Source organism: Prinia subflava, chromosome 5 (genome assembly GCF_021018805.1).
Source record: "Prinia subflava isolate CZ2003 ecotype Zambia chromosome 5, Cam_Psub_1.2, whole genome shotgun sequence".
NCBI lineage: Eukaryota > Metazoa > Chordata > Aves > Passeriformes > Cisticolidae > Prinia > Prinia subflava.
The window spans coordinates 2,340,882-2,357,002 of record NC_086251.1 but is presented as its reverse complement, the minus strand read 5'-3'; the positions used below and the strand labels follow the sequence as shown (position 1 = coordinate 2,357,002).

Genomic DNA, 16,121 nt, shown 5'->3' with positions numbered 1-16,121 from the left:
GCTCTGCACAGAGGCAGCTGCTGCTGGGTTGCAGCGATGTACTCGTACCAAATGCAGGCTTGTTTCATTCCATCAGCCAAGCTGGCTGGAAATGGTATTTTTAAATGGAGAATGGGATGTTACCTGCTTTTTGGCACCTGGAACTGGCTAGTAAAAAGCTAAGGGAGTTGCAGAGCTCGGGGAGGGAGGGGATGGAGGAGGCTGAGTGCAGCACTGCTTTGCTGCCAAGGAGGCAAAGACCCCAGGTCCCCCATGAACAGTCAATGGGAAACTTCTCCCAAGTGCCTTAGCAGCAAACAGGCTTCGGACTAAACCATCAATCATTCCAAAACCAATCTTCAAAGTTAGGAAGGAAGTCTACCTTCCACTCCAGCTTCAAACATCCATCCCAAAACACTGCTTTTGTTTCTGCCACTTGGCTCCTGTAAGTGCCCTTGGAACTTCACGTTTCCTCACATGAACCTGTACAGATTTGCTTTTTTATCATTCACTGTGGGTGAAACCTCTGAGAGCAGAGGACTACAGCACTTCCATACAAGTGCTCCTAAAGACTCAGGGGTGGGCGTGCACCAGGCAGAACTTTCTCTGCTTTGGAGTATGCCCAGGCTGCTCTACACATGTCACTTTGTCCGTCACTTCCCAGAAACACGGCCTGTGTTGGAGCTGGGCACTGCAGCACCCCTGCAGCAAGCCCAGGCTGCCCAGCAGCAGTGTCCACACTGCACAGGTGCTTCCTGCAGCTCCAGTGCCTGCAGCACACCTGAGCTGGGCGGCTGCTGCTGCCTGCTTGCCACAAGGCACTTGGGCAACACCTCCAACTGAGAGGGCAGAAAGGAAGGAATTCTTCGCTGTGAGAGTGGGGAGGCCCTGGCACAGGTTTCCCAGGGAAGCTGTGGCTGCCCCCATCCCTGGGAAGTGTCCAAGGCCAGGCTGGGTGGGGCTTTGAACAAGCTGGGATAGTGGAAGGTGTCTGCCCATGGCAGAGGAGTCAGAATGAGATGATCTTCAAGGTCCCTTCCAACCCAAACCAGTCCATGATTCCATGGCCTTCAACAGCTACACCAGCTTAGGGAATTCCCAAGGTATTCCTGTGGCAGAGCATACAACCTCAGCTGCACGGGGAAACCACTCTTAAAGAAAGGATCCCAGAGCTTAAAAAACCCCAAACACCCACGGGACAGTCTTACAAGCTGTTTTTAAGCTATTCCCTGTTTATGGCGAAATGGAAGTTACATGTATTCCCAAACTTAAGAGATCAGTCTGTATCATTACAAAGGTATGGATTCTAATTCACTGTGTAGCACCAAAACAAAAATTACAGGGCCAAGAGGAAGTGTGCAAAAAACAATGCCTGCAACTCAACTGGCTATGAAAATTAAGCTCAAAATCTTCTTTACTGTCAACCTAGAAATCAGTATTAAACAGACAAGGCCCAATTCCATTCTGACGCATTTCAACACATGACAACTTTGACTGGCTGGTGAAAATTCAAGTGTGAAACTGTAAATCAAATGAGGGAATAGTTAAACTGAGCCTCAGTGCCTGCTCTTTGAAGCTGCATGTATTTCTAATGTAGCATTTCAATTACACAGCCAGCAATGTAGATTTTTAGTAAAACTCCCAATCACATTCCTACCAACGTGTGTGAGGCACACAGAAATCACTGGAAACGCTCAAAATCTGCATTTCTCATCGTGTATCCCACAGAAGTCAAAGGCCTACTGGAGTTTTTAAGCAGCCATTGAGGAAAATCACATGTTCCAAAGCACATGGCTCATCTATTGTTAACCAGGTACAAACCAAACTATCTTCAATTACCCTCACACAGACTCCTCAAATAAAACCACCCATCTCAAAGCAGTTTACAGCATCAGCCTAAGCTGCCACCACAGCCATTATGCTTGCACTGGTGCTTCAGATGGAATGTGGCTTTCTCACATCACTGGAAGCAGGATGATGGAGCATAACCGTGTATGGGTATCATGGGCGTCACGACAAAATGAAATGCAAAACACTGCAACTCGAAACAGACAAGCTACTCGAATTCAGTGGAAAAATAATATTAACAGAACTTTTCACCAATATCAAGGCTTTGATATGCAGTGCATCAACAAATTAGCTCCTCACCAACTATTTGTTAATGTTAGCCTGTGGGGTACTCCTGGAGAAATAGAAGACAGACAGGATTTTTGTCCAAAAAATATTATTAAAATAAGAAAATTTAACCCAGCTTAGACAGTAACTTTATTTAGGGCTCTTCTACACAGGCTAAAATGTTGAGTCTTGCGAGACACTGGGCTAATGGACACAACTTTTAAGTTTGCTTTGGGTGAATCTAATCATGGCAGGTCAATGCCACCATGAAAATCTGAGACAACCCTCCAGCTGCTGGTTCACAGTTTGATCCACGACTGGAGTATTCCAGGTTTGTTACGTACACATCTGTGCAAGACCTCTACAGTAACCCTCAGGCAGGAAAATTCTTATTCCTGTGATATCTGCATGGATAAAAGCCTTCAGGTATGATTTCTGAAACACGGAGACTCTTAATTGCCAAACTTTCTGCCAGACAGGTTTGGTTTTTTACCCCCTAAACATTACGACTTCTGCTGCTGCCGCGTGATCCCCTAAGCATCCACAACACTGTTCAGGTGAAATTAAATGTCAATACAAAGACCTTGAAGCAGGACACTGAAAGGTAAGTGCTGCCCAGAGCCCGCCAGGCCTGGCAGGCAGAGCCCTGCTCGTCCAGCTCCCACTGACACCCCTGCACCACGGAGGAATTTGTTGCCTACCTGCGCAGAGTGGGAGAGGCCACATCGGGGTACTTGACTCCTTGCTGGTGGGTACTCTGAGCTCCGCTAGCAGCAGGCTGTGACGCAGGGTTCACTTTAACAGAATTACATGAAGCCACGCTTTCGTTGTCGGACGAAATCCCTTTTTCCTTATCAGTCTGATTGACTAATCCTGGCAGGGAGCTCCCAAGGATTACCTTGGCAGGCTCTCTGATTTTAGGGACAGGCAACCCAGCTGACTTGCTGCTTATGTTGGAGTCTATGCTACTCGTGCTAGATCTATTCCCAGCTCCACTTCTGCTACTGGATTTACTGGGCCGGGGTAAGCTACGGTACTGGAGATTAGTTCGTGCACTAAGTGCTAGGTAGCCATCATCCTGGTTCTGGGAGCCATCCACACTAGTCTTCCGACCAGTGCTCCTCCCCATGAGTCCAGATGACTTGGGGATCTTCCCCAAGGTAGCCGATCTACTGGTGAGAGTTGCCCCACTGGCAGTGATTATGGTCATGCCTACGGCTGACCCGCTCTGTTTCTTAAATCCAAATGCATTAGCATTAGCAGCAGCTGTCCTAGAGTTACTTGTGGGAAGCTTTTTGGATTCATCACCACTGCTGCGTCCTGCATCTGATGGGGAACGTTTAACATGTCCAGCTTTAGGAGATAGTCTACCCTTTTCTGATACCTTGGCGTCATCAGTTTTCCCTACAAAAATAGAAAAAGAATTCTAATATTTAATGACTCGAAAACATCAAGCAAATGATGAAACTCAAAGCAGCATGAAAAGCAAAAGCGTGTTAGCCACTGGAGCGCGGTTCAGAGTTATGCTCTAGTCTGCACTGAGCTTACATGCCACTCTAAGTGAGTTACACATGCAGACTCGCCAAAGAAAATACGTGGTGCCTTTGCCCTCGAGAATATGAAAAGCAGAACAGCCTTACATAATAGTGACAGATAAGAAAAAAAAGTTTCCCTCTGCAGCTACCACAGATTGATCATTTCTATCATTAAGCACTAGTAGTGTTAGGCTGATAGTATAATCTCCCTCAAAGGCATCGTTAAAGCATTTGTATTGTTCAAGGCAGTATCCAAATTCAACTTTTTCATTTACAATTGTGTACAAGACCAAATAATAAAAAGAGAGGTATTAAATTAGATTGCTTGATTATGCAAATGCAATCAATTTTCATTCACACATCTGCAAGTGCTAACATCATTCATACGCTTAAAAGAAAAGCCAGAAATCAGGTTTTGAATAAACAAACATGCTTGCTTAGTAAGGAGGGAAAAAAATCTCCTCAACCATATATATTGTATGTTCTTGGTTAACAGTGACTTCAGAAACTAAAATTACATTATTTATTCTTCACACAGCAATACCTTGCCAAATAAACAGCTTGGCTTAAGACCAGAGCTTTCGTGAAAACAACTGGCAGGGTGCACTGATCTGAAATACACGTTTTCAGACAGAAATAGAAACGTGGACAAACAAGATGCTGCTTAGGTTAAAAACACAGACAGGATCACCTGAAGTTCAGGTTCTGCCTCTGCAGAGCACCTAAAGTGCTTCTCACACCAAACACGCTTTCCGGCTTGTTTGCACCTCACGCCTTCCCTCACCTGTTCCAGGTGTCTTGAGCGTGCCGGGGGCGGTGGAAGGTTTGGGCCTGGGCGTGGTGATGCCAACCTGAGCCGACATGCCCCGTCGCCAGGAGCCCGTCTGGGAGATGACGGCGTTCTTCCTGCCAGAGGTGCTCTTGTCCGACTCGTCCGACACGTCCGACGGGTTCCGCCTCCACTTGGAGCCCGGCTCCATCCTCACGCCGCTATCCGAGCCCCCGTCCGATTTCTTCACCTCATCGCTGGACCACAGGGAATTCCGCTCCACCTGGGAGTGCTTCTCTGCATCGGTCTAGGGCACATAAGGCATGGCAAGAGAACTTTCAGGGCAAGGCTTTCCCTTAAGGAGCTTCATAAGAGCCATCGACCTGAGGAGTCAGCTCAGTGCTCATCTCTGCGCACCACCAAACGTGACACGCCTTCGATGAGGAAATAATCACAGCAAGAAATTAACCCCAGCAACGACATGTTTTTTTAATGTCAGAAAAATAATAATGCAAGGACATTTTTATTGTTCTGCCAGCAAGCTCAGATATTTTCTGCACCAAAAAATAAATTCAAGTTACTTTGACTTTACTTGTGACCTGTGCATTTGACTTTAATGTTTTTCTCTTGTATTTTTTTCTGTGGTTTTTTTGTATAAGTATATGATAGTTTAAAAAGGTGTTATTTCAACCTCCTAAGATGATTAGTGTTGATACATTAATTATCTGATGTGAATTTGTTAATTCTCCATATTCACAGTTGAGAAAAACACAAAAAAACCCACAACAGCCATGCTCCTCAGAACAGATAAAGGGGAAAAAACCCTACTTAATTTATAAAGGACATATTCAGCCCCATGACATTTATAGTCCTGCATCTCAAATTTCTGACAAACCCTTTTACTGCAATGGCAAAACAGCATTTCAAACCTGTGCAGCCAGCCTTCCTTTGTTCCTGCTGCTTTCTTATCTCTTGTCTGGCAATCTGATCTCCAGAGCATGAGAAGGCAGATTTTGGAACAGATTCCAATATGTGGGATGCTGTTAATTCTAACCTGACACAGAAGAAGGACACCCAAGAACTGAAAAAAAACTTTCTAACAATACTCCAGAGTGACTTCAATACATAAATTACCCTCAGTTTCTCTTGCAGACTGTTTTTCCCATACTCTTTGCACAGAGTGATTCTGCTACCAGTCTCTTAAGAAGAATTTTGCTAAGCTCAATGTCAAATAGAAAAACAGTCTCTCTAGCAAACCTTTGCCGAAATCTCAGAAAAGCCTAAATTAAATCTATTACTCTATATATGTGTGAATATTTCATATATTCCCCCACACATTAATATTTTCCGCTTCTAATTATCACTCTTTCAGAATTCTACTCCTGTCAAATGCTGTGAATTAAATTTGGCAAATGAGGTAACACCACAACCAACCACTTTGTGATCAGGCCCAAATGACAAATATCCACACATTTGACTCTGATCAGGATCAAAAGAATTCCTAAAGTGTTCTCCAGCCACCAGAGCACCACGGAAGAGGCTGACAATTCAACACCTGACTGAGCAGATCTCAAGCAGGGCTGATGGGTTTTGGTGAGGTGTGGAGTGCCACCTCTGCCCTGCAGCCTCAGCACAAGATGAACATGCTCAGAACTGTGTGGTAGGTAAAAGGAATAATTCATTCAAAAGGAAATGATTTTAAATATCCCAAAGCATTATAAAGCTCTCAGACTTTATTCCCTTTGGATAATCAGAAAAAATATAGCAGAGGAGAAGCTGTAAGATTATTTACCATGCTTTTCAGCTTTTACTTTTAAGTTCCTAAAGAATGTTTTAAGTTTATGACTTTTCTTTTCCTAACAGATCACACTAAATTAAAGAATTTAGGGGAACTGTGGTTGAATTTCCCCTGCTTTTTACTGTAATTACTTTTTTTTTTAAAGCCTGAAAAACCAGTTAAGTGATCAGTGTGTGAAAGCTGACACCACTGATCACAGTGGTCTTTCTTCAGTCAGGAAACAGGGTTTGGGTTATTTACCTACATATTGAGTCATTAGACTAACTGAATTATGGATTTAGATAATATTATATTCTTGTACTTCCCTCGTGCTATGCAGATGTTGTTGCCCTGCCTCTCCATTCAAAGAGCAAGCCAGTGTTGGCTTGAGTGGATCTCTGCTTTCTAACTCCCTTCTCTTCCTATGCCTGCCAGGTTTGGGGCTGGTGGGTCACCTTTCCATTTCTGACCATCAGCAGGTGTGTGATAAATTCACAGTGAGACTTTTCCTGTGCCCTGTGCCTCCCCAAAATCACTGTTTTGTGTAAACACCTCCTTGATGTTCACAGATCTTGGAGAAGAGCACAGGCAAAAAAGCACCAAATAACCAACCAACAAAGCCACCTCAAAGCCACCATCCCTTCCTCACGTGGTCACTTCAGTATCTTGTTCCAAGCTCCTTGTCTGGAACTGTGTGTACACACTGTAAGTGTTCAAGAACAAAAAATACATCTGCTTGTTAGCAAAGGCCTTATTCTAGTTTTGGTTGGCTAGGAAATATTCCTGTACCTTCTATTTCCCCTCATCTGTAAGATTAGTAGAGTCTCCACAGAGAAAACAGCACTGCAGGAAGTCCTCTACCTTTGCTCTCCTCCATTTCATTCCGCTCCTACACCCACGGCCAAAGTTTTCCTGCAGCCTTTGAAATGCTGCACCTCCACCTTGGCAGCCCTCTGGCCAGGGGTGTTTCTGTTTAATGGTAAACACTGGGAACAGCACAGAAACATGACTGAGGAGTCAAAACCAAAACACAGTGAAACCCGGGCTGGGGATTGCAGCTGAGACTGTGCCCGCCCGCAAGGGTGAAAGTGGAAATACTCCTGGCTGGAGGTCATGGCAAGAGCTGAGGGCAACGCCTGAGCTGGGAGCAACCCGCCAGGATTTCTCCTCTCACTCATAAAGTTCTGTAAATCTGAAGCTGTGAACAGACCAAACCCATCTCTGCTGAGATGTGGTCTTAGGGATGCTGCAGTTTTTTATTTAAAGGGACCTTCCATCTTCTGATCTTTTTACCATCACGTGATTGAATTTATTACTTGGTCTCTTGCTCCCATCTTATTTCATTTAAATAAGTTATTTTATGCCCACCAGGTCTGAGTTTCTCCTTAAAGTATCAATAGGATGTGACTTTAAAGGCAAACTATACCTAATACTGTGATAAAGGTAACTTAACCTAATTTGGTGCAATACAAAGGAAAAATACTAAGGTGCCATAACTCTTATTTAATGGTTTGGTACTTGGCATAATCACAGCAGGACATGGGAATATGGTAAGGCAAATTCTGGTTGATGAGCTTGCTCAAAACAACTTGCAAACATCTTCACTGCATTGCTATAAAAAGGGGCTACAGATATAAATGTCTCTCAAAATGGAGTTAATATCATATTTAAGTCCTGTTTCTCCAAGAATGAAAAACTACAACTTCTGGAGTATGGGGTACTCATCAGCTCCAAAAATCAGCTTCTCAACAGAGGTTTTTTCCTACTGCAACTACGCCTTTCTCTGCAGAGATGATTCTGCCTGAGTTACTGATTTTATCAGCAGACACTGACATGTTCAGGCTCTCTCCCTTTGATGTTGCTGCATTATTTGCCTGGACTCCCAGCTGCACATGTATTAGCTTCGAGCTCCCTCCTTAATTATCTGAAATCCAACTTCTGTACCCTCTCAAGAGAGATGTGACAGAATCACAGCAGCTCAAAAGCTCCTGCTGTTTGGGAGAACCAAAGCAAGGACACTCTGAGAGGAAAAGTCCACATGCCTCTGCAAATGTGGGCTGGTCCTCTGTGGTTCACCACCCTGGGGAAGCAAACCTGGGCATGGCCATCACAGAGGCCTTCAGGAAAGAGAAAAGGTGTCTCTGCAGCATCCACTGCATCGTGAGCTCTGAGCTCTACAAGTGGCAGCAAAAAATTAACCCTGCTAGCTGTGCATTTTTCAGCACTCCATGCTCTTTTCACTCCCTTGGCTGACAAGATTCAGGCAGTTTGTTCCACTGAAAATGAACTATTTTACAGGCAATAATTTGCAGATGACCTGGAATAAAGATTGTCGTTCATGAAAACTGAGGAGAGAAGCGGGTCAGACACACACATCACACCAAAAAACTGCAAACCCAACTTGTGCATTCTTGGCTCCCAGCTTCCTCTGCCAATAACTACACTCCACTGCCTCAACAAGCTCCAGCTGCTTTTCTTCTGGTGTCTGTCTGCACCCCCTTGGATACTGTAATAGTTGTGGAGGAGGAAGAGGAGTTTGTCAACACAGATTTTGATCTCTCAGAGGTGTTTCCAAGAATCTGATCCATCAGAAGATAGAAGTCATACGAGTTTCTATTTTTTTTCCTTTAGGTTAACGTTCAGTCACGTCTCCCCAAATCTTCCTTTTCCCCCCCTGAACAGAATTAGAATGTTAAGACAGTAACAATTGTCAAAAAATACTCGTAGTTGCCCATCTTACTCTCTGTCAGGCACTGACAAACATGCTTGATAGATCCTAACTCCTCCTGGGGCTTGCATCAGCAGTTCCAAGTGCCTGTGGAGTCGCTGATAGGCAACCAGAGGCTACCTGGAAACCCTTTGTGCAGGCTCAAATATGCATGGCATGGCAAGGGAACAAAGACTGCCCTGTGCCTGCACCACAGCTCCGGAGACAGAGCAGCACTTCACAGTAACCACACGTCTGCACCAGGACTGATGTCAAAACCAGATTTAGGACCCGCTGATGAGAAGGACTGGGGAAGATCAGAAGAGGGAACAGACAGAGGAGCAGGTCGTACTGACATCCCTCTCCTCCTCCTGTGGCACTGCCGGGTCACCACATCCCAGTGCCTCCAGCAGGCTGCACAGAGAACAAAGCTGCACTCTAGTCCTGCACTTTCCCAAACAAAAATCTGTGCAATTGCTTAAAAAAAAAGCAGTTTATGTTAGCAAATCTGTGTGTTAAGCAGTTTATGTGATAAATGAAAAACTGTTAGATGCCTTCACTTGTTCCACCCTCTCTGGATGTGTGTCTGAGCACAAAATATACATGTATGCTGCTGATGGAGGCAAATCCTCCTACGAAATGCTGCCAAACACAGAAAGCTCTCAATAACACACAGCTCTGGGAATTCAATAGAATCCACTCCATTTGCATAGCATGCTTATATTTCTGATAAAAGTGTCAACAACCTTTGAACTTTCACGTTGACTTTATCGTATTCTATCATTTAAGAGAGAAATGTAATACCTTTCCTAGACCTATAAAAATATCTATGTAAAATCCCATTCACATCCGTTTTCTGTGCAGCAGTGCCTCTAGGAAGGCAAGACCCACTTGTTGTGATATCACCACGGCAGAGGTGCCATGGGTTCTCCCCACAGAGGAAATGTTTGTAAATGCCATGGTTGACAAGGTGGTTACTACTGATAGTGTCTCTCCTGAGGGCTGGCTGCGTGCTCAAGGGCAGCTAAACTAAAACAATGGCACCTCCTGCACAGAGGAAAGAATAAATATCAGTGTGACTTGACTAAAGCAAAGCTCTTACCTGTGCATCTAGGTTCTTGCGGGAGGAGGCGGGCGTGTTGGCATAGGAGCTGATGGAGGAGCTGGTGTTAATGTCATCCGTGCTGAGATTGTCTATGGTGTCACTGATCCCACTGCTGACAGAGCTGCTGTCATCCCAGCTGCAGAAAAAGCACAACACAGGGACAAAACAAGGGTCAGAAGAGAGGACATCACTCAAAAGGAAGAGCGGTATTTCTGCAACCCTTAGCCCACTGGTGCTTGCCAGCATGGCCAGTGTATGCCATCAGCAAGGCACGGGCACCAGTGCCACAGCTCTCCTGGCTCAGATAAAATGTGCCTGCAGCCCCAGAGCAGGGGAAAGGAGTGCCATGAAGGGATACCAGCAGGGAATTCTTCCCTGTGAGGCTGGGGAGCCACAGGGTGCCCAGAGAAGCTGTGGCTGCTCCATGCCTGGAAGTGTCCAATGCCAGGCTGGACGGGGCTTGGAGCAACCTGGGATAGTGGAAGGTGTCCCTGCCCGTGGCAGGGGGATGGAACAGGGTGATCTCTAAGGTCTCTTCCACCCCAAACCCTTCTATGATTCTGTGAGCAGGCACAGCACTGACTCGCCAAGCTGTAAGACATGGAGCTTAAACGCAAGGAAAAAAAAATCATCCTGAAGCAACCTCTTGTAGCTGGGTGCTCCACAGACCTGGGCAACAACCTGAATCTATCATCAACAGCACCACCAGCCTCAAAAAACTATAGCAACTAAAAGTTCAGTCCTTCAGATGGCAAATAACCCTCCTGAGCTGCACCTTCTTTGCAAGAAGAGCAACTATTCAGGATTACCTTCTTCCAGCATGTGATAGCTTCAACATTTTCCAGTAAATGTGTCACTGGAAGTTTAGGACAACCAAGTACAAAAAAAAAAAAAAAAAGAAGCCTTGCCTGAAGCAATTTGATTGTTAAAACAGAAAGAATCAAAATGATCTAAGACTGGAGACAGATGCTCTAACTCATAAAATGCTTGTAAAAGTAAGCTGCTCAAGGAAGAGATTTATAAACTGGCTTACAAGCGCTCCATCCCCAAGAACAACAAAGCTGGCACTGAAATATTGCCCTGGAAGGAGCTCTGTGAAGACATTTCAGTCCACTAAATAACTACTGCTGGAAATGCAAATATATATATATATATATATATATATATACACACACATATCTCATAGGTCATTTGTGGAAGGTTAAGAGCCCATCACCTGGCACCTCTCCAGCTATTTATCACCTCAGCTGCAGATTTTGGGAGCTCCAGACTCTCCTCCCTGCTGCATTTCTGTGTGCTCTACAAGCTTGTGACAAAGAGATTGCAATGAGGTTTCTGCCTGGGCTATATTCACAAACAATACACTGAGCAGTTAAAATATGCATTTGAACCTGCACTGCCTTAACCTGTGTTAGGAGAACTGTGTAAAGAAAGGCAATGATCTCTGTTTGCTTGAGCTTTATTCACAGCTTCACCACTGAGTTACTATAGCCTTTCTACATAAACTTTGTCAGCTTTGAAATGGAAAGCATTTCATTTTTACCCACTTAGCACTATGAAACATCTTCCTGCACCACTTTTAATGCTCCTTTAATAATTGTAATTGCTTTTTCTTACTTGGGAGTACTATGCTCACCCACATGCTGCAGTCTGCAGTGTTGGTGATGCTACAATTCAAAGGAAAAAGGGCATTTTTTTCCCAGATTTGCCTTCACCTGGATAAAAGGGAATCCACTGCAATACAAAATAGAAATCCATGTTAAAATAAAACTCACAATGTGAGACCTGCTCAATCTGAGAAAGCCAGACAGGCAGATTTGACACACCAGTTTTATTTGCTGCTCTGAAATATCTTTTCCAGCATAACTGAATGAAAGATGTGCTGCCAAGAAATGCTGGGGGGGGAATTGAAAATCTGGAAAAGGATTGAAAGACTTCTTTGAAGCACTTTTTCAGTTTAGGGTAGGCAATTAAATATCACAAAGCAAAATATTGAATGCCATATTACTTCTAAATTTCAGTTTTGAAAACAGGCCCTATAACTGATATTTAGTTCTCTTTCCAAACCTATCACATAAAGCAATTGCAATTCCTAGGTAAGTCTACAAATGAGGTTACAGGAACAGTTAATAAAATTACTGAATAAAAAACCAAACTTCTTGATTCCCAAAGTTTTGTGTAGCAATGAACTTATTTTCTATTTCTGAACCTATAATAAAATAAAAATCCTAACAGTAATAATACCATTGATGCCAATGCCTTTTGTGTTTAATAGTTTACTTTCCTTCTTATAGAGATATGCCAGTGGGCAAAACCAAAAATTAATTAAATATGATAATTTTCCTCCCTGTGACTCCTAGTCCCATCTTAAATGTATAGAAACTGAAACATTTTATTTCCAAGCGCTCACAATCCTTAAACTACCACAGGCCCCAGCTCATCAGCATCTAAAGAATGTGTTTAATGTTAGTTTTTCTGGCATCAGCCAGTCCTGTTGGCTTCAGTTGGGCAATCTAAGGCATTATGGAAATATTTGAGTGCCCTTCTGAACTGGGCTGTGTGCCTGAGGACAAAGGTAGAAACATGCCCCTGAATACATTGATGGCTGTGCCTTCCCTCGTGTGCATCCTGGCCTTTAGGCCCTTTATTTTCTGCTGGAAACCTCATGAATTATTCCAATTCTGTATTTTCAAGCTTACTAATCTGTCAGTAAATTAAAAAAGATTAGCTGTTCCGAGGTCTGCAGAGAGATGCCTGGATAGATTTTGGGTGCCACAAGCCAAGCAACACGGCTCTCGTGGGCATGCTGGTGACCAAGCTGTTCTGACAAGGCAGGATGTGTAAACCCAAATATCTCTCTAAACCCAGATAACTTTAGCTTTATTTAATAAATATCACTTCAGCAGAAGGGTGGGAGTGCTCAGTCTCTGTCTAGAAAACAACAGCAACCTAGAGAGCATGAAAACACCTTAAGAAACTGAAAATAATTTTGTACACCTACATAAACAATTCCTGATGCTGCCTTTTGAACTGGCACTGGAGAGGCTGCTAGAATTCCTTGAACTCTGTAAACCAGACACCAATGGAGGGCACTTTATGAGCACTCAACATACACAGACAGCCACCAAGCAATGCAGTGACCCCACACATCCCGGCTGAGACTGTGGCTGCTCCAGGGGACAGCACCCAGCAAAAAGTGAGGATCTGAAACCACCCCGAGCCCTCCACTGAAAGGAGTTCATTTTTACCTTGATCCAGTGCCTCGATGGTTAAAGCCAAAAGCAAGGAAGCAGAATGGAGCACCTCACAGCCCTAATTATGGTGCTCTTGGCTCCCAGGGCCAAGATAGCATCTTTGTAATTTAGCTGGTGCAATTAATAATTCCTGATGTCAGCAAGTCTACTCAACCATAACCTGAAGCTGAAATGTTTGGGCTTTCCTTTCTTTATTTGATCAATCACCTGAAACTTTACTTTGATTACTGAAAATTGCAAATTTAAAAAAAAAATTAAAATCTTAAAAGTGTACGAAATTCTATATGAAAATTATACAACCACCCACTTAAAACCCACCCTCACCATCACTTAAAACCTTCCAGGATGCTGCTTCCTGCTCTCCACGAAACCCCAAAGCAGCTTCCCCTGCCTCCCCACCTAATGCTCACCCTAATGCAACGCTGCTCCTACGCATCGCCCACGTGCAGCACCGCATCGACTGCTCCAAGCTGCCTTTTCAAACAGGTTTGCAGAGCTGCTAGGCTCAGACCTGTACTTTTCCACAGTCTATCAGCACTTTTCCATCTTGCATAATCGTCCTCCACAGAACTGGCTCTTCCTTGTCAACTTGGAGAGCAGGCAAAGTCGTTCTGTGATCCTCAGGACAGCCCCTCTCCCTGAAACCTTCCCCCTTTGCCCAGGAGTCATTAAAATCCTTCTAAATAAAGCCATTGTTGAAGGCTGAAAATGCACCTTTCTCTACGGATGGGTGTGGATTTTAATGTTGTTGGATCTTCACTCAAAACCAAAATCACAATGAGCTGCTGAAAAATACATTTGTCCAAGAAAGGGCCTTGGGGCTCTACAATATTTCAAGTGGAAACGTGGCAATTACCCTCTTCTATTTAAAAATTTAACTATTTATGAGTTGACAGGTGAACAACAACAACAACAACAAAAAGATCAAGGTACAAAAGGATTGAAACCTCACAGCATCTTCACAGATTTAAAAGGAAAAATTAAATGTGCTATAATGTGAGACAGTAAACACTGCAGTTTCCACTGTTTCCTTCTGGGATTTCCTACAGTAGTGAGAACTGGGCCAAAAATCCACAAAGCACACACAGACCCTTGCACAGTTTTCTTTTCAAACTGTTCTGAAACTGAAACATAACCATTTGCAAAAGAATGGATGGAAATCTACTTCAAGAGAAGTCAATTTAATTAATGTGTTTTGCACTGTTATTAATCACCCACCTCCCCCATGTCTCCAGTTACTCTTTTCTTACATCTCACTCTAGGTATTTTAACATAAACCACTTAGTTTCTTACCGAAAGAGGAGCCCAGGGACAGCCTGTTACCTTGAAACACTTAGTAAAGCCAGACCAAGAAAAGTAAACCAGGAAAAACGAAGACAGAGCCTTTCCAGTTGTTCTTTCTGGAGCAGAATCTAATCCTTTTAATGACATTTTTTGGTGCAGAGTTAAAGTGCTGGAAGTGTGCTGTGAGCTACTCAGACGTTTTCATGTTTAGTGACTATTGGGGTTACTGCCAGCAAGCTGAACTGCAGCTCTCTGTCAGGCTCTGTTTAGAATTCATCCAAGATAAGGTTTCAGGATTTACATTTAAAATACCTATTTGTAAAGGGAATAACTCACAGAACAAAATTATCCAGCGTTGAAAAAACTGAGTAAGAAAAGATTTGGTAGAAGCTAGAAAACTGCACATGCTCTTTTCATTTAATCTTCTTATATGAGTGCTAATAACCTTATAAAAATAACACTGGATTTTATTTTGTCCCTTAAAATCTAACCAGGAATTCCACCAAGCCATTGACAAACTTGAACACAGCTGAGCACACACACAGAGAGGACCTCCTACAAATCCACCTGATCTCAAGGAGTTAGAACACCCTCAATTCCCTCAATTTCCATGAACTGATTTGACTTTCCACCAAAACTCATGGAAGCTGAAATTCCCAAGGCCCCTTCAGCCCTTGGCTGCCTGGGGTCGCCCTGCCAGCTGCCAGCACAGCTGTATTCACTTGCAAAACGCCTGACTGGTGGAACTTGTTTTTTTGGCCATTGTTCACCACTCCGGTACCTCCACAGCCCCGGGGAAGGGGACAAAAGCAAGGCACTGCAGGTGAGCCAGGAGCTGCAGGAACCCCCAGCAAAGTCTGCAAAATGCAGTGTACAATACTACAACCAGCTGCCAGCCCCTTTTTCTTGTACTCACAACTTAAAAATCGTGTTTCCCCACCTCCTCCTCTGTCTGGGGACTTGCTGTGTTGACAAAGCTGTTTACAGAGCAGCTCTCCACTGGGTGCACAGCTGCTCTCTCACCTCCCTGCTCTGGAAGCCAAGGGAGTGATGCTCATCCCTGGTCATGTCTGTGTCACTCCAGTGACTCCAGAGAAAGCTGGAAACAACATCAGGGTCTTCACATCACAATAAAGTCAGTGTTAAATCTCAGTCATCGCATTAAAAAAATGCGCTTTGTTTGTTCTGCCTCTGTTTCCATGACAGTAAGAAGTGCTGAGAAAAGTCTTCTAACCAGTCAGAAATGCTTGTTTACACACAGAGCCAACCATGTCGGGTGCCTTGCAGCAAACACAGCCCTGTGAAGGGTCCATGTGGCAGCAATGGACTGGACAGCCCACTGGGGATGCAGGGGTGGGCTGCCCCAGCTCCCTGCAGCCCCTGGGACGAGGGGATGAGGGGATGAGGGAATGAGGGAATGAGGGAATGAGGGGTGAGGGGATGGGGAGGAGGCTCCTGGCAAAGATCTGGGTGTAGCTCACCACTGCAGGGAGCCTGCAGCTCCCTCTCAGCAAGGCCCCAGCCCAAACACCTCCTCACTGCAGGCAGGCAGAGGAGGTGGCCTGCACCGGGGAGAGAGAATTGTGAAAACCAGAC

The 16,121-nt window shown here is 44.3% G+C and overlaps 1 protein-coding gene across 1 annotated transcript in view; it reads right to left on the bottom strand.

Moving 5' to 3' along the window:
- The window catches only part of NAV2 (neuron navigator 2), a 205,607-nt gene that overhangs the window by 43,069 nt on the left and 146,417 nt on the right, over nt 1–16,121 (bottom strand). The window contains exons 12-14 of the mRNA XM_063397550.1: nt 9,985–10,123; nt 4,414–4,705; nt 2,796–3,498 (exon numbers count right to left, since the gene is read on the bottom strand). Of these exons, the coding sequence (XP_063253620.1) occupies nt 2,796–3,498; nt 4,414–4,705; nt 9,985–10,123 (1,134 nt within the window). The remainder of the gene's footprint in view (nt 1–2,795; nt 3,499–4,413; nt 4,706–9,984; nt 10,124–16,121) is intronic.